Genomic DNA, 19648 nt, shown 5'->3' on the forward strand with positions numbered 1-19648 from the left:
TACCTACTCAAGTCCTTGTGTCGTCGGCAACGGTGCCAATGTTGCGGGAGCGAATCATACCACCTATAAAGTGCATGCAACACTACCTAGATCAACATAATGTCAATTGAGGACACCAATGACACAATAGGCGCATGGCGGAAATATCTTTATCTTGTCAGGCTGAGACCATCCCACACATAAAACACTTTGCAAGGATAATTAACAAAAATCAGGAATCCCACTGCCCTCAACTACACCACCCAACCCACATATACACAAAGGGAAGGAAACTCATCAAATCATACCAGAATCATACAAAACTTAAGGAACAACATCCCATCAAAAGGATACACTTGTCCCAAAGCCTCTACACCCAAAACCCTCATTCCAAACCCATCTACGGAAAATGCATATGAAGATAGTAGAATTTTGAATGTGTCCAAAACTGAAATCTATGAGTACATATGCGTAGCTTATGTCGCCACAATTCTAATGACTACTTCCAGGAAGAAAATAAACATCATTTGATGCACTTACAACCACAAATAGCTTGTAGATGCGCTAGCATGTTTGCTCTGTTTTGTGTGGAATGATTGGCGTTGTTGGGTAGCTCTCTTCGAGCCTATCACGATGGTGCAGTCGGATCTCCAATCGGATGAGCAAGCAAGGAATTGCATCAGGATGAAGCTTACACACACACACTCTCTCTCTCTCTCTCTCACACACACACACACACACACACACACACACACACACACACACACACACACACACACACACACGGTCGCTTGCACCTCAAAACTTTGAATATGATAAAAATTCCCCTTACAAAATAACCTAGGTACCTTATATATTAAGGCTACCATAGGTTAAACCAAAAATAGAGTTCAATGGGTGAAATGGCTTTTGTATTTACAATTTGGAAGTGCCATCACACCCCAATTTCTGCAACTAGAATAACTACTGATTACAAGTGTTTTTAACCATGATCCACATCATCTCAGAACTCTCCAAAAATAAGGCTTTGGTATGAAAATCGAGCTATGTCATGATGTTGACCCATGGGTCAACAACGCCGACCAATGCATATGAAGACAAGTGCCATCCATTTCACAATTGAACATCACAAATCCACAATTTCAACATCAATTGCACAATACATAGACATACCCTCCCAATCTGTCTACATGCAATTTGCCACTAGGTTGCCATAGCCATAACCCTGCAAAGAACTAGTCGTAACTTGAAGAATACAACTCTAATTGGGGAAATTAAAAGCTTAGAAGAAATCTTGAAAAATGATTGGCGAGAAAGATGGAGATGACCAAAATTGAATCTAAACGCCACTACATGCAAAATTTATGCAAACAGAGAGCTATTTGATACGACTACATGTAGAGAAGGCAAGGTGATGACAAAAATTGCATCAAAAACCATCAAGGAGACACAATGAGCTAAAACCTACAAATTTTTGAATTCTGGCTGAGCTTTTTTAAGTTTGTACATGAGTTTTAGTTTTATACAAGTCAAAACTCACACATACAGTAACCCGATAGCTGGTGCTACACTAGCCACTTGCAGTGTATGTACATGTGCTTGCTACAACAAGCTAAAAAAACCCACAAAAAGAAAGCCCACACACCCTTTTGAAATTGGACATCATGTCCATATGCACAAATTTACAAAAAACGGGGTGCCAAAAATGCGCTCAATAGTACAAAATATATATCCGAGTCTATTACCATGAAAATTGCTTTTGGACCACTACCGTGCTCTTTTCCATCTCTATTGTCGCTCACACTTCCTTCATTGATCCGAAAATGTTGGCGGTTTGGACTTTTCCTCCTATAGTGAAAAGGCTACCGACTTGATGGGTGGAGCGTGAGAAAGTTGTCTATTAAGAAAATGAATATGCTTAGCCTTTGTGAGAAGTGGGCTCTAAGGGATATGTGGGAGGTTGGGACTTTGAATAACACAAGTGGGTTCACATATACCAGATTGCAGTACGTTGGTACAACATCTTGATTGGCTCGTTGCTCAGCGGGCCGATTGGTTGTCGTCCTTGCTCGAGATGAAGGCGATTTCCTCGCTATGCTTGTCGGATCACTTGCCTTTAAGCATTAAATTGAAAAAATCCAAGGCACAAGATCATTGTCCTCAAGGGCTAAGAAGATTCTCACGATAAGGACTCATCTACTCAAAGATCCACTTTTCAAAAGCTTGGCCTTCAAAGCTACGATCAAGCTCCGGAAAGATGTAATTGCGGCAAGTCCTAGGGTGTGGAATATCTTCACCAAGAGTATTCAAAAAGAAATCAAGACAGCAAGCCCTCGAAGGAAGAAGCACCAGGATGGGCACCATAAGCTGCTTGCTGACGAGTTTGAGCTGTTAAACTCTAAAAAACAAGAAGGATATGCGTCGGAAGCGGAACATAGAAGATGGCTTGAAGCCAAGGGGGACTTGATTGACTACAAAATGGAGGAGGAGAAGAAGGCTAGAATAATATCTAGAGAAACCTTTCTTCAACCGAAGGAGGCTAATCCAACCTACTTCTATAGAGCCCTCAAAGTCAAGAGGAATTGGGGCATTGTCCATTCACTCACTGACGAGGAAGGTAATGAGGTTAAGGACCCAAATGAAATGGCCCATCTGATGCTTGATCACCTTCAACAGATTGTAGAAAAATCTGAGGCTTGGTCCACTGAAGTTGTTGAAGCCAAAGATACTATTTTGGGAAGCATTAAAAAATGGTCTCCATCTCTAATGCCAATCTCCTTGAGAGGGAGTTCACTAAAGAGGAATTCTTTCTCACGCTACGAGCATTAGGTAAAGAAAGGTCCCCAGGATAAAAGAATACAGGGACAAGCTGAAGTCCACTATCATGATTATGGCCAACCAAGATTTTCTTGATGGGGTCTTAGACCCAGGCATTAAAAGAGGCCTCATTAAACCGGTCATGAAGCAAGAATGCTGCTCCCAACTGAAACACTCGTGGCCCATAACCATGATGTCAGTAGCCTAAAAAAGTATGAGGCTTAAAAATGTGTCCGTCCTTAGGCCAACACCAGGATTTCCATTCAAACTCAGACTCACAACTAGAGAGATCCCAACTATCAATCCTTTTCATGACTCTATCTCATTCCCATTTAGGTTATACTGGCATGCCACTTGGTTTGTTCTTTTCCACTGGTTACTATTATAATCCCATAGTTGGCCCAGACGTGTAAGACCTTTGTTTTTAATGTTTCTAGCAACCTCCCTCCAATATGGGTTGAGGAGGATGCTTCCCACCTTAGAAAGCCAAGGGGACCAATGAGTTGAAGAGTTGTGGAAGTACCTTGCAAGTTCACCCCACTCCAAAATCTCCATTTCTCTATTTCATTTGCGAGCAAGCTCTCCATCGAGCCCTCGATCTTTAGGCCAGCCCATCGAGGGGCAAACAATCTATGGTGCATCTCTAGTCCTTTTTACTGACCGCCTTGCGAGAAGAGCTTGGGAGTGTCCATCATGGCCTTACCATTACTATCCAAGACTAATTTTTCTTAGCAAGTGCATCCACAAACTTAGCACACTAGGCTTTTGCATGGGCACTAGGGTTATTGCCATGCTTGATAGGTCTTGCCACAGTTTCCCAGCTAGCCCATTGCCATGGCGTCGAGTCTTTGGTGTTGTCCTTCCACAAGAACTTTTTTACCGGTTGAGAAAATCTTTCCAATTACATTTGGCAGGTTTAAGCAGTGGACCATTAAAAACTATGTAGGGGAGCATGAATGAGTTGATCACTTTCACTGTGCTCGAGAAGGGAAGAAGGACATACTCCCATGTGCACATCTTGCATCTAATCTTCTCCATGACCCAAGTGTACTTTTGTTTATGGATTACTTCAATCCCTAGCGGGGCCCCAAGGTGAAAAATATCTTCCCATTTGGCACAACTTCCCCAGACCACAATGAGGGATCAAACGAGTCACTCTCTGTAAGAGATATCAGCCTTGATTTTTCAATACTACACTTCAATCATGAAGCAATGGCAAAAGTTTGCACAATCTCTAGCACCTGTGTAACAACCAGGGGGCAAGCTTTGATAAAGAGCAGCGAGTTGTCTGTGAAAAGCTTAGTAAGAAATTGGTTGTTGTCAGGTAGAGATAGCCCTTGAATCTCCCCTCTTGCAGCACAATCCTCAAGAAATATTACCATAGTATGGGATCCAATGGAAAACAATAAAGGGGAAAGTGGGCACACCTATTTGATGTCTCGCTTGACCTCAAATGCTGCCACAATTCTGTCATTGAAACGGAGCTCAAATTGGCTACCTACACCGAGTGTGATCACTAGTCGACACATCTGAGGCCCAAAACACAGTGCTTTCATAACCTGTTCTATAAGTAACCATGTGATTCTGTCATAGGCTTTGTCCAAATCCAGATTGAGCAAAATATACTCTTCCTTAGTGAAGGCGACGTACTTAATGCTGACCATTGCTTCCAAAATATTATCATAGATTGTCCTTCCTTTGATAAATCCATGTTGGTGGGGAGTGATAACTTTGTCCAGAAGGGGAGAAAGCCTAATGGCTAGAATCAAGATGGGTGGCTGTCACTAAGAACATTTGGTGCCCCCCTCTAAACACTCTGATGCAGTCAGATTTGTCAAATTTGGTCTACAGATGCCTCTTGAGACATCATACGTGTATGATATCCAAGTTTGCAAAAATTCAATTTTTTTTTCACATAACCCTTGCATATGCTCTCTTATATGCACATCACCAATCTATCATGAAAAAATGTCAACAAAAGCCTGTTTATTGCATTTTTACCCTCAAAATTAGACCTTTTTTAGATCATGAATGCAAACAAGCACTTCACAAATAAATCAATGATGTATAGCTCTAGATCAAAATAAGATCACTTACCTAATGCTACTCCTACACATTGTATGGGGTTCTGCATTTATGAGTAGAAAAATGCCTCACTGCCACACACAGACTAGCAAACGCTTTTATCACACTTCACAAATCAGTCAACCATTAACAACTACTCTAATCTACAACTAATAATACAAACTCTAACTAAATCTATCTAGTCTCAGACCCTTGGCAAGACACACGCTTCCTGGATGTCCACTTGATCTTGTGATATCCTTTTTGGAATCCACTTAAGAAAAATGCTCTCTTTAGTCGAAACTAAAGCAAGCATCCATCACAAGAGTGTTAGTAGGATTACCTACTCAAGTCCTTGTGTCCTTGGCAATGGCTCCAATGTTGCGGGAGCGAATCACACCACCTATAAAGTGCATGCATCACTACCTAGATCAACAGAATGTCAATTGAGGACAGAAATGACACGATAGGCGCACAGAGGCAATATCTTTAGGTTGTCAGACTGAGACCATCCCACACATACAACACTTTGGAAGGCCTAAACCAAAATCAGGAATCCCACTGCCCTCAACTACACCACCCAACCCACATATTCACAAAGGGACGAAAACTCATCAAATCATACCAAAATCATACAGAACTTAAGGAACATCATCCCATCACTAGGATACACTTGTCCCAAAGCCTCTACACCCAAAACCCTCATTCCAAGCCCACTTATGAAGAACGCGTATGAAGATAGTAGAATTTTGAATGTGTCCAAAACTGAAATCTATGAGTACCTATGCGTAGCTTATGTCGCCACAATTCTAATGACTACTTGCAGGCAAAAAACAAACATCATTTGATGCATTTACAACCACAAATAGCTCGTAGATGCATTAGCATTTTTGCTCCGTTTCATGTGGAATGCTTAGCATTGTTGCGTAGCTCTCTTCACGCCTATCATGATGGTGCAGTTCGATCTCCGATGCGATGAGCAAGCAAGGAATTGTGTTAGGATGAAGCTCATGCTCTCTCTCTCTCTCTCTCTCTCACACACACACACACACACACACACACACACACACACACACACACACACACACACACACACACACACACACACACACACACACACACACACACACACACACACACACACACACAGTCGAGTGCAGCTCAAAACTTTGAATATGATAAAGTTCCCCTTACAAAATGACCTAGGTACCTTATATATATTAAGGCTACCATAGGTTAAACCAAAATAGAGTTCAATGGGTGAAATGGCTTTGTATTTACAATCTGGAAGTGCCATCACACCCCAGCTTCTGCAACTAGACTCGCTACTGATTACAATTGATGTTTTTAACCATAATCCGCATCATTTCATAACTCTCAGAAAATAAGTCATGAACAAGTGTGTTGCTCCCAACTGAAACATTGGTGGCCCATAACCATGAGGTCAGTAGCCTAAAAAAGTATGAGGCTTAAAGAAGTGTCTATCCTTAGGCCAACACCAGGATTTCCATTCAAAATCAGACTCACAACTAGGGAGATGCCAACTATCAAGCCTTTTCAGGACTCTATCTCATTCCCATTTAGGTTATACTGGCATGCCACTTGGTCTGTTCTTTTCCACTGGTTACTGTTATAATCCCATAATTGGCCCAGACGTTTAAGACCTTTATTTGTTATTAATCTTTCTAGCAGCCTCCCTCCAATATCGATTGAGGAGGTCCTACCTTAGAAATCCAAGGGGACCAATGAGTTGAAGAGTTGTGGAAGTACCTTGCAAGTTCACCCCACTCCAAAGTCTCTGTTTCTCTATTTCACTTGCGAGCAAGCTCTCTCTTTGAGCCCTCGAGCTTTCATTTGCGAGAAAGCTCTCCCGTTGAGCCCCCAAGCTTTAGGCCAGCCCCTTGAGGGGCAATCAATTTGTGGTGCATCTCTAGTCCTTTCCATTGATCGCCTTGCAAAAAGCACTTAGCACTGTCCATCATGGCCTTAGCCATTACTATCCAAGACTGGTTTTGCTTAGCAAGTGTAACCACAAACTTAGCACACTGGGCTTTTGCATGGGAACTAGGGTTAAGAATCCCGAGACTGCCATGCTCGATAGGTCTTGCCACTGTTCCCAGCTAGCCCACAACCATGGCGTTGAGTCTTTGGTGTTGTTCTTCCACGAGAGCCTTTTTACCGGTTTGAGAAAATCTTTCCAATTACATTTGGCAGGTTTAAGAAGCGGACCATTAGAAGCTATGTAGGGGAGCACGAATGAGTTGATCACTTTCCCTGTGCTCGAGAAGTGAAGAAGCACATACTCCCATCTGCACATCTTGCATCTAATCTTCTCCATGACCCAAGTGTATTTTTGTTTATGGTTACTTCAATACCTAGCAGGGCCCCAAGGTGCCAAAAAATCTTCCCTTTTGGCACAACTTTCCTGGACCACAATGAGGATCAAACGAGTCGCTCTCTGTAAGAGAGATCAATCTCAATTTTTCAATACTACACTTCGATCCTGAAGCAATGGCGAAAGTTTTCACAATCTCTAGTGCCTTTCTAATAACATGTGGGCAAGCTTTGATAAAGAGCAGCGAGTCATCCGCGAAAAGCTTAGCAAGAAATTGGTTGTTCTAAGGTAGAGATAGACCTTGAATCTCCCCTCTCGTAGCACAATCCTCGAGGAATGTTACCACAGGATGGATCCAATGGAAAAAATTAAAGGGGCAAGTGGCACCCTTGTTTGATGGATCGCTTGACCTCAAATGCTCCCACGATTCTTTCATTGAAAAGAAGCTCAAATTGGCTACCTACACCAAGTGTGCTCACTAGTCGACACATCCGAGGCCCAAAACCCAGTGCTTTCATAACCTCTTCTATAAATGACCATGTGATTCTGTCATAGGCTTTGTCCAAATCCAGATGGAGCAAGATACACTCTTTCTTAGTGAAGGCAGCGTACTCAATGCTGACCATTACTACGAGAATATTATCATAGATTGACCTTTATTTGATAATTCTATGCTGGTGGGGAGTGATAACTTTGTCCAGGAGGGGAGAAAACCTAATGGCTACAGTTTTGGCAATAGAATCAAGATAGGTGACTGTCACTAAGAACATTTGGTGCCCCCAATGGCCGTAGGTGATGAAGGTCTTCCTCTGGAAGGTACTATGGGGAGACTTATCGATTGGGGTTAAGGTCCTAGCCAGGGGGATTGGCCATGATATGTGCTCTCATTGTAAAACAGCCAGTGAAGACCTCTCACATCTCTTCAAGGATTGCTCAACAATTAGCGGTCCGGCAAGGAACGTTTGCAAGTGGGTCCAAAGGACTTGGAGTATAAGCTTCCTTAAAAAATGATATTTTTTTGGGAGGAAAGGCCTACAACAGCCACAAGGTGATCATTGCAACACTCAAATTGTTAGATTTTGTTACTTCAAACAAATCCGGAAGACTAGGAACAATCGGTATTCAGTAACTCCATGGAAACAATTAGTTTCGTGGAGATAATACATGAAAGCAGAGGGGCGATCTTAGCCCTTGGGAAATGGAAGAACTCAGACAAGTGGAACAGATTAATTGGCACCATAGATACCGATCCGCAAAGATAAGGACGTGGCTTTCCTCGGGTGGCTCCCCTGTTAGCCGATGTTTGACCTATTGGAGATGTCGTGACTCGGCATGAGCATGGCAAGAAACTGTACTTTTTTGGGGTTGTCAATATAATCCACTCACCATTGTGAGTTTTGCAAAAAAAAAAAGAAAAAAGAAAAAAAAAGAAATAATAAGATGATTTGATGTTGTTTGTTGATTTGAGGTCTTGTGTAGGATGGTGAAAGGAGCCGTTTACGTTATGATACCAAGAAGGATGCAATATTACAATATTTTGGGGTTTATGTCATAGTGCCGAGTTTTCATAGGCAACATCTAAAATGGGCTTGAAATCAAACAAGTGATAAAATAACGAGGCCTGCCGTGTAAGATGATAAGAGTTAGACAAAACATACTCAACTTCCAAATAAAAAGAGCATTTATTATTCACTTAGCTAGTACATTATTGTTTTAAAGATTATTAAAAAATTAAAAAGCAAGACACAAGATATGAACAAATCACCCTTAAAACTCAAAACAGTGAGCTCTTTTAGAGCTATATTTGTGTCACATATAAATTCTTTTAAAATAAATTATAGATAAAATTTAAGGTTATATTTATAAGCTTCCCCTTGTATATTAATGAAGAGAAGATAAGAACTCACGTTTATCTATGTACTAATGAAAGAAGACGAGGAAACATTATAAATAATAGATCGGCCTTGTCTCTAAAGCTAGAGAACAAATAAACCTTAAAAGTGCAAATATAAAAATGGCAATCACCTTATGGGGGTGCTTATTTCAAGGATGCCAAACCTAAAAGTGCAAGGAGAGGAATGGCAATCATCAAACCTAAAGTGCAAAAGTGCAAGGAGCAAAATGGCAATTGCCTTGTGGAAAAATGGCAACCATATGATGTGGAGTGCCTATTTCAAATAAACATAGTACAAGTTGAAAAATGGTCACCCTGTGCCAAAAATAACAATCACCTTATGGGGGTGCTTATTTCAAGGATGCCAAACTACTGTCAAAATTGTCTCTTGTTTAGTCTAAAATTAGCGCACTGAAGAGTTCTTTAATGTGTTAAAAAGGAGCTCTAGAACTCTCTCCATGCTTTGTGACCAACAAACCTAACTTTCAAAAGACAACCTCTTGAAACCTGGGAGTTTTCTTGATGCCATGAAGGCGCTAACCTCATCTGGAATAAATGTGAAAGGCATTGAAAAATGGCTTTTAATAATCTTACAACAAGTACTCACAATTGACTACAGAGAGGTACGAAAAATAGACTCAATTTCAAGCATAGATAATTGGATCATAGAAATGCTTTCATAGGAGGCATTTAATATGCACAATAAATGTGCATTGACCTGCATAAACAAAATATGTTTAGTGGGCAACAAATTATCATCGATCAAAGCAAGGTCACAAAAAAAGTAGAAGCCAACTAAATATGTAATCTAGTAGGTCCCCAAAACGAGTTTTTCATTTCTTTCATATAGAATCTTAATAGATCCTCATCATCTTTTAGTAGAAAAGGGGCCTGGGGGGTGGGGAGGCACGTGGAGGTGGAGAGAGAGAGAGAGAGAGAGAGAGAGAGAGAGAGAGAGAGAGAGAGAGAGAGAGAGAAGAAGAAGAATAAGAAGAGAGTTTTATTACAATGCTAGAAACACTCATCCTCCTTATAATTAGTACTAGGAATTAGAAGTAGTGAGTGCAATACAAGATTCAACGAACATGTAGTGGCTTGCTTTGTTGACTCAAAAACATTGGGCACAAACGAGAACGCAAACCCCTCATATTCTCATCAACAAGCACCTCCTAGCATGCTGCATAGACCATCAAAAAATAAGGTTCCAGTTTGACAAGTTGAGCAGAAATGTAAACATTGGCATCAGCACATATTGAATGACCAACATAGTGACTTGTAGTCCATGGCAGGTTAAGAGACAAGATAGTCTATTCTTGTTGTGCTAGCGAATAAGCATAGAGGGGTGAGAGTGATAGCATAGTAAACAAATAACACCAACTAAATTCCTTTAGTGGTAGTAACCCTGAGGCTAGTAGTTCACAAGGAAAAGGGGAAGACCCAACTACCAGGAATTGAAAGCAATAAGAAAATTCATAATCTAATTCACCATATTTTATGAATAATAGAAGCTAGCAATAGCATATTAAATCTATAGATCTTCATATAAAGGATACAGGGAGGCAAAAGTTGTAGGTTCATTAAAGAGGCAGGTTGTTGATCCTTGCCCTTAGCCCTATATAAATGTTTGATCCTCTCTTGTGTTCTACATGCCCACTACTACCGTCGATGCCTCTGACTTGGATTGCTACCTTGTGTTGCTACGCGTATGGCAATCCCATCACATTAAGGGCGATACACAATTGACCATTGTAGCTAGCTGGTCCTATCTCGAGCCTTTGCCTCTGTGGTCGCCATACACATCTCTTCTTCTCCCCACCCCATTGACCTACATCCAATTAGGATAGACATCCCCAGCTGGATTGACAATACTTGCAGTTGATCCCTGCATCTTCTCTTTAGCTGGGATTTTCGATATTAACTCTTACAACCTTAACCTAATCACATTACGAACATTCATCTAAACTACATTACCAACAACATTCTTGCCTGCAAAACCAAGTTGGTGACTTACATGAATTTATCTCTGAAGGGCTCTTGAGGCAAAATGTACCCGGATGCAGCATGCACGTTTCGTGATGATGAGAAGTAGTTGAAGGTAAGGCTTTCGAGGAGGAGTTGTTGATCATGATAGAAAGGAGACGATATCGGCGATGCAGGTAGATCATGTACATTATATTGAACTTCCAAACTCAAGCTTGGCATAATACTGTATAATGTTTAATTGAGAATATCAAGATGATCAAAGCTAGTTACCCATTAGAAAATTTCGGAGGTCATTTGGAGGGCCTTGTAAGAAATTGTATTTCTCTCTCTAGAAACTTTTTTTAAAATGCACTTGCACCTTGTGAGTACGTCCAAAAGGACAACCAGACACTCTAAAAAGTAGATTTATATTCCCAATCGTCCTTGAAAATGGTCACTTTTTTATTTAATGCGAGCGTCTTTTTCAGGAGGCAGGTGCGGCGCATTCAATGCAGCTTACGTCATCACTGAAAGTTGAAAAGTCACAAACTGTAAAATAGTGATAGATTTAGAGGATTTTGACACCACCAATGCATCCGGAACGCCAAAATACTTTAAAAACGAATGTCTACTTGTCTCATTCCGACATCCGGAGAGGCAAAAAATGTCAAAAAACCCCCAAAAATGGGCTTTTTACTTAAGGCGCGCGAAGAGGCATTCTAAAATTTTAGAATGCCCCTCTGCGCGCCGTTAGTACAAAGCTCTTTTTAGTGATTTTTGGACACTTATTTTTCCAAAAAGCCCCTTTTTAGAGGTTTTTGGACATTTTCCTCTCAAAAAGCTCCCTAAAAAAAAGAAAAAAGGGCCTTTTTACTAACGGCGCGCGAGGAGGCATTCCAAAATTTTGGAATGCCCCCTCACGCGCCGTTAGTACAAAGCTCCTTTTAGTGATTTTTGGATACTTATCATTCCAAAAAGCCCCTTTTTAGAGGTTTTTGGACATTTTCCTTTCAATAAGCTCCCTAAAAAGAGGAAAAAAGGGCCTTTTTACTAACGGCGCGCGAGGAGTTTTGGAATGCCCCTTCGCGCACCGTTAGTACAAAGCTCCTTTTAGTGATTTTTGGACACTTATCTTTCCAAAAAGCCCCTTTTTAAAGGTTTTTGGACATTTTCCTTTCAAAAAGCTCCCTAAAAAGAGGAAAAAAGGGCCTTTTTACTAACGGCGCGCGAGGAGGTATTCCAAAATTTTGGAATGCCCCCTCGCGCGCCGTTAGTAAAATGTTCTTTTAGGGGTGTTTGATATTTTTGGCCTCTTTGGATGTCTAAGCGAGGCAATTGGACATTCATTTCTAGGAGATATGTGCGTTCCGGATGCATTGGCAATATCAAAAGTTTCAAAATCTTCCACCACTTGATAGTTTTGTGACTTTTTGAGTTCTAGTGATGACATATTCCGTATCAAATGCACCGCATCTACCTTCTGAAAAAGGTGCTCGCATTAAATAAAAGAGAGTGCTCGTCTTCAAGGACCACTAGATTATTAAATGAGGAGAGGGACACCTTTTATATTTTTGTTAATATCAATCTATTTTTCTACGTAACGTAAGCTCTTCTCTCATTGGAGGAGCTTATTTTCCTCTCTCTACCAAAAGGCCCTCCAAAAGACCTCCGAAATCTCCTAATGATATGCCTTGGCGAGTGCAGCTTGTAGAGAGGTGCAGGTAGGCCTGATCATGATACCCATCTCTTCATTGTTCCTCAAAGAAGCATCATAGTTCTTGCAGTACCACGTCTTCTCACAAGGCTCCACATCGCCACTGCTACAGCATGCGATGCTCAAGCTCCAGTCACAACTTGGACCTATTGAAGCTAAACACCTAGGTGGATGAAAATGGTGGCGGGAGCAGCAGGCATGCCTACCACAACCAATGCCCTCACGTTCAACATCCAAAAGGGGCTTGGGAATGCACTCTTCATCAAAATACCTTTCGCAAGCCTCCTCCTCTCCCTCTCCGGCTCTCACGCTTCACCTCACAGGCGGCCCCTCATCACCACCTCCGCCTCTATCAACCCCCACCTTCTGCATGTTATATTCTTATCTGAGAGAGATAGTAAAGGAGAGAGATATTAATTACTATTTTGTTCATGTCTTCCAAATTTAAGACCCAGAAGGAAAAACCTCGGCACATCATCATTACGTCTCAATGTGTTTCCGGCGGTGCCACGGACTGGCTTTCCCTTCAATGTTGGCTACCCAAGAGTCCCCCACTTCCCTCTTGCGTGGCACCCTGACCTCCGCTCGTACTCAGCCTCTGCAGACCTAATTAGGCCACACTGCCTTGCATGCCTACGTAGACACCTACCCGTAGCAGAGTTCGCCGGCTGGAGAAAGAGCAAGAAAATGAGACCATGAGAAGATGACATAGTAAGGCATTACCCACAGCCACATGCAATGAATAATGACGGAAGAGAGAGAGAGAGAGAGAGAGAGAGAGAGAGAGAGAGAGATATCATGGCTTGGAACGTACTGTAAATATAGCGTTTCCCAAAATAATAAAATAACCTGAAAACCACTCCCTTTGTACTCATCCCTCTTGTCTCGCCGTCGCCATCTCCAGCACCAGAGAGAGAGAGAGAGAGAGAGGGAATGCTGGCATGCACTCGATGCCTCTTCTGCAGAGAGAGAGAGAGAGAGAGAGAGAGAGAGAGAGAGAGAGAGGGAGAGCGGCTTGGACTCCACAGGGGAGCAAAATCGCAAATTAAATCACTGACCCTCCCAGCTCGATGTGCCGTGGCTGCAACTCGCACAAAAGTCTCTCTTTGCCTACACGCTCTGCTCACGGCATTTCTTTTGCTCTCTCTCCTTGGCTCTCTTTGATCCTCCACGTCTCTTCAAACTTACTAGGGGATCTGCAGGTCAGGAAAAAAAAAGTCACCCACCGGCAAGCCTGACCACTCCCCATTGAGCAGTCCTCGCTCTTCCCAGCTGCCGTCGCTGCACACTCCTCCCTGCACCGTTCATGCTTCTCTTCCGTGCTGACTGAACGTCTCGAATGGCAAGGAAGTGTGTTTTGTCGTAAGGGGCGCTTTTGATAGCATGGCAACAGCATGCGGCCACAGTATTGAGCCTTTCTATGCCACTAGTTCGAAGACACAATGCACAACACCGCTGCAGAGCCTGACAGAACTGCAACATCTCTCTCTCTCTCTCTCTCTCTCCCCATATGCCATCTTCTCTCTTTTTCGCTCCAAATCCAATGCAAACATTTTTGGCCTGCCCATTGGGCAAAGGCTATAGAGATCACTTCTCTGGCAAAGGCTATAGAGATCACTTCTCTTTTTGCTGACTAAAATGTTTTTTATTTGTTTTATGTTCATTTTGTGGTTTTTTTATCAAGCACCTCTATGTGGCATGATTAAAGTGCTTGGGAAGTGGGTATCCTAAGTGGTTGGTAGTGTTAGAGATAGGGATTGCTGATGTGTCGCATTTTTGTTGGCTTACGATGATTTTTGGAGGGAATCACAAGAGACGCTCTTTGGGTTTTCGAGGGCAGCTCATCATTTGGGCGTTTCTTTCTCATCTGCATCGACAGGGCTGAGGGATGGCGAGCTCGACACAGTGAGCTTCGGAGTGCTCCATTCAACTTCGTGCTGCACACATACGCCCTCTCTGCCACAGATCTCGAAGGTCTGCTTGCTTCGTCCCATTCTCTCTCCCCCTCTCTCTCTTTCTCTCTTTCTCTTACTGTGCGCCTATTATCCTCTTGTATCAGGCTTCAAGGTCCGCCTTTTGCTCTTGGCAGGTCAGCGCTAGTTGAACCGGTTGACACATTGATAGCGTCACGTATGTGTGAAGCCCTGCTTCGATTTTCTGTGCTCCCCCATCGGGCCTTCTTTTCGGTGGCTTCCAAGGGTCCATGACAGCGTGTCTCACTCGGGGCCGCTGCAGTCCTGTCACTGTGATGCGCAGTTTTTGCAGAGGTGCGTACAGTTATAGACACCTATTTTTCCATGCTTTGCTTGTTTCTGTGTTGATGCGTAGTTTTTGCAAAGGTGTGTTCGATTATACTTATTTTCCCATGCTTTGCTTATGCATTTGTTTCTGTGTATGCAAAATTGCATTGAATTGCAGGGCAGTAGTAGAGGTGGATTGTTTCGATGCAGCTTCAGGCCGTTGTTGAGAAGGGTTTGGACACTCTGCAAGCTTTACCACTTGGAGAATATGATTTAATCTTGGCTTCAGAGTCTTTCGAGTATTCGGAAATTGAGGCTTCGGATATGGAATGGGGCCTCTTAGCTTTGGCTTTGCCTTTGTTGTTTTTGTATTTATTCAAAGCTTTGTTGTCTTTGTATTTATTTGGTTTCGATTGTAGTGAAGGGGTTCAATAGTTTGATCTTGACGCTCAAGGGGAAGCCATGATTGGTATTCTTAGTGGATAAACGTCAAAGAGAGTACATTGGGTTTTCTATATGCTTGTTATGTTTGATAGCAACTGTCTTGTGACTTTGCAGATGCGCTGAGGAAAGCCTTTCTCGAGTAGATACACATAGCTGTCCATCTCTGTCGATCTTAAGCTCTCAGCTTATGCATTTGAACAGCTGTGACACCATACTTAATTTTGGTTTGTGGATGTTAAAGAAGCTCAAGTCTGGACGTCTCTGTATGCAGTTGTAATTGTTTACTGATAAGGCTAATATACAGGAGTTATTTCTTTCAAGATTAATAAAGATCTAAGTACTTCAAAAATGTTTGCTACTTTGAGCTCTCATATTCGCAAGGCATATCTTGGAACAATATGAATTTACCTTTTAGAGTTTCGGATAGCATCTTTAATTATTTTCATGGTGATGTGAGATTAGTAGCCATTTTACGATCCCCTGTTGTTTTTTTACGGTTAGCTTTGTAAGTAGCATGAGTCAAATTCCTGCGTATTAAAGTAAAGTAATTTTATTATTCTCTTCAGGCAAAGGAATAGAGCCTTTTATTTGGCTTGTTGTCAGTTTAACGGGTATTTTGGATAAGCTGTGAAGAGTACTATATACCCAACTATGGATATATATCCTTCATGTTGGGTATTTTGTTCTGAGCTTATGGGATAGGGAAAGAGGACTGTCAAGGATGAATTTAATTGCTCTTGTGGGTAATTTTGTTAGGCAATTTCTTAGGAAGTCTATTATTTGCTAATTTGTTTTGAAACTTAGTATATAGTCTTTGAGTAAAATAGACGCTATGGTATTATAGCTTCCTATAAAATATTGATCGAAACTAAGAAAATATTATACTCAATTTTAATTTCAATATTATAAATTAGACAGGTTTATATTACTTTTGAGAAGGTCGAATTTAACATGTTCTTTTGAATAAAACTCAGCTTTTAATGAAGTTCAGCTTTTAATATTATAATTAATATTTCTAAATTTATTTTATTGAAATTGACAATTTTAAAATCTTTTACACTAAACATGTATGCCATGATAAATACAACTCATGTTTTATATTTGTTGACTATGTCTTATTTTCCAGATTAGTGTGAAATATTAACTTACTCTTCTAAAAAGAAAAAAATAATAACAACTTACTCTCAATGCCACCAAGTCGGGTAATAAAGTTGCCTCAAAAGACGTGCTCTTACTTTGAAAATGTAAAATGATATCTTCTCATTTATGAAAAGATATTGCATCATTTTACTGCAATCTCTCTTGTCTTGGCTTCTATGCTGAACGTGAGGCTCATTATAGAAACATATGCACTACTCTCCCCTGCCTTTCATGCAGCTCCTATATATATAACTATTCCTTGCACACTTTACATATGCTTTCTTGAGGCCTAAGCTCTTCTTGCTCATAGGTGCTTGCAATTCTAGTTTATATACCTCATACTATGGATACTCCCATGAAGGGTGAGTACGTTAACAAGATTTTGAGCTGTGATTATCTTGAGCATATGATATTGAGCATTGACTTGAGCATATGTTTGTAGATCTTAGTTTTGATGAGGCATTGTCTGAGCCTGAGCATGTAGAAGCACCTTCGTTGGAAGTAGAGCTTCTTGACAGTACCAAGTGTACCACTGCTGCTGAATTTTCACCTTTGCCTCGAAACCCTAATCAAATCTCTGAATCCTCCCCGCACAACAAAAAACTTAGCCCAAGAGGAAAGTTGAATAAAGCCTCTTCTTCAGCTATAAAAAAGGCCTTGCTCGCAGTGAGAGGTAATGTTTACTGTTTTCTCTCTTGATCGTTAGAGTATTTTGCTCACACCAATGGTTTTTCCTTAGGTAAGGCGACTAGGTGCTTGGCAGATACCTCATTCTCGTCCCCTTTGATAAAAAATATACGCGAAGAGAAAGATGAGCTTAATGTTGAATCTTTCTCTTCACAGCTAGCCATAACCCCTACCCTAAGAAACCTAGCTATCTCCGAGCTGTCAGAGACTGCAAATTTTAGATTTGCATTTGAAGGCAAAGTGCTCTGTAAGTATGGTACTTATAAAATACCCAAATCTAACTTTGGTAGATACCTACGTGCAGATCTCCTAGCTCGACAGAGAATCTCGCCATACTGTTACTTTTGTTGTGACTGAGATATACCTCTCAGACTTTATTGAGGCCTTTGCTATCCATGATTATGTGCGCATTGAGGGGGCATGTGTAAAAAGAGCAGTTGCAAAAGACGGTGGTACTTGCTTGTGGGCTTTGTACGCTGATGCAACTACTTTGGTTGTTAAGGCAGAGCCTTTTGATTGTTGCCTCTACCTTTATCCAGAACAGAAGATCAAAGAGCTGTTGGCCCAAAGTTCTAATGCTAACGAGTCAGTGGCTACTGTTGCGTTCATTGTTGTCAAAATAGAGAATGCAACTAGAAGTGATGGTACTCCTAGTTTTCGATTGACTATTGCTGATGGGCCGTCAACAAGCGATCGAGCTAGTGTAAGTGTCTCCCATCCTTGAAATTTATAGTTCGTGCCCTTTTTCTAAGATATTTTTTTATGGCAACTTTTGTTTGTCCCAACTCGGCGCCTCGATTATCAACTTATGGTAAATGAGGTTAAAGAAAAGGGATTCTACACTTGTGTTGCTCGTAACATCAATGTTTTCAAGCACCTGTCCAACACTGTTAGTGTTGTGGATGCTACAATCTTATGTCCATTGCCTCCTTCATTGGCTGATGTCTTCCAAGAATACTTGCATAAACAAGTCTCAAATTTAGGCTTTGGGAAGAAGGTAAATTTTTTATTGCATAACAATTAAAAATCGTTATAATCCTCATTGATATTGATAAATGTGAAATTGGTAGGTGTTTGGAACTTTGGAGATTGTGAGTGTGAACAACTTGGATGTGGAGTTCTCTTGTGGCACGTGCGTGCAAAGGTCTGAATGTAAGCCGCCAAGCTAGCAACCCATTTTGCTACTCATGTGGAAGACAATCTACAATCAATAAGCAACTAGTGTTACCTGCCAAATTATATCCTCAAGATGGAGAGGCGCGCTATTGGTGTTATTTTACAAGGTGTTGTAGTCGACTCAGTACTAGCATTCTCTCGTCCATTTTTGCATCTCTTTGAGCAAAGCTTGGTGGATTTAAAATCTTCACTCTTGAACTTTAAGAAGGCTGGTTGGTTCACTATTGACAAGTCGGGTCAGGTTACTGCATTCAAAGGTGCTTAGTTCTGTTTCTCTTTCTTTAGCTGAACTTTTTGTAAAATGGCAAGTGATCTCATTTTGTGGGCAGAAAGTAAAAGGTTGTACCTTGATCCCATATTTATATGTAACTTTCCGAGCAACAAAGATGTTTTGTTAAGCTTACTTCAAGTTTTTAACTTGAGTCTCTCGTTGCAATCTCTTGAGTCCAAAGTTGTTGATGTTATTGTAGAGCAAATAGCATTAAGAAATGAAGACATTTTGAAAATTTGGGTGCAGCCTTGGACCATGAGTCTTCTATCGCCCTCTTTTGTTCAAAGAGAATTTATAATATCTCTTTTGTCTAGTCGCCAATCCTCAATGATGTTAAGTGTACACTTGGTTGGTATAATGTGCAGAATGTTTTCTGCTGCGTGTAAAGTTTACCTTTACCAAGGTGAAGCTATGCGTGAAGCTCGGTCCTTTGCTGCACATGATTGTCCATCTTCATCCACTTTGCCATCATTGGTCGTGTTGAGTATGCATGGTGAATTTTTATGGTTTCCTGTTGGTTTTGACAGTCCTAAACGTAAACGATGTGTATGGACTAAAGAGGCTAGTCTGTCTCTAGCTACTCTTGTCGACAACCATAATGTTGGTGCTCAGCAAATTGCATCTATGTTCTTGAGTCTATATCCCAACACCTTTACGCTTAAGCAAGTCACAACCAAAATTTACAATATGTCCAAGTCATCTCGAAAACATCTAAGAATCTCTACAGTTTCATCTTCATCTGGTAGAACTTCTTAATATACGAAGATCATCGAGGATACCTCTTCTTTTGATTGTGCTTCATGTGGTTTGCTTATGTTTCGTCAAAGTTTGCATGGCATGTCTAAGGAGGAGTTATTGCTTCTTAAAAAATTAAAATCAATTGCGGTGGTTGACAATAAGGTGCTTCGAGTGTGTCACCCATGCA

General features: G+C 41.2%; 1 protein-coding gene across 4 annotated transcripts; it reads left to right on the forward strand.

Annotated features, from left to right (window-relative positions):
* Nucleotides 1-13675: 13675 nt before the first annotated feature.
* On the forward strand, nt 13676-18855 carry LOC147432989 (uncharacterized). 4 transcript variants are annotated; one of them, XR_015185591.1, is made up of 6 exons: nt 13680-14739; nt 14855-15032; nt 15184-16951; nt 17032-17262; nt 17329-18273; nt 18347-18855. XR_015185591.1 is itself a non-coding variant. In XM_086492733.1 (5 exons), exons 3-5 carry the CDS (start codon nt 16933-16935, stop codon nt 17631-17633), a joined length of 555 nt encoding a protein of 184 aa, XP_086348859.1. In that variant the 5' UTR covers nt 13676-14739; nt 14825-15032; nt 15184-16932; the 3' UTR covers nt 17634-18855. The 4 variants fall into 4 exon arrangements, 3 of the variants coding, with proteins under 3 accessions (XP_086348859.1, XP_086348858.1, XP_086348860.1); XM_086492733.1 differs by having other exon boundaries at nt 13676-14739; nt 14825-15032; nt 17329-18855; XM_086492732.1 differs by having other exon boundaries at nt 17329-18855.
* Nucleotides 18856-19648: the final 793 nt, after the last annotated feature.

The sequence above is a fragment of the Adiantum capillus-veneris genome, chromosome 20 (assembly GCF_014529385.1).
Source record: "Adiantum capillus-veneris isolate H3 chromosome 20, ASM1452938v2, whole genome shotgun sequence".
Lineage (NCBI taxonomy): Eukaryota > Viridiplantae > Streptophyta > Polypodiopsida > Polypodiales > Pteridaceae > Adiantum > Adiantum capillus-veneris.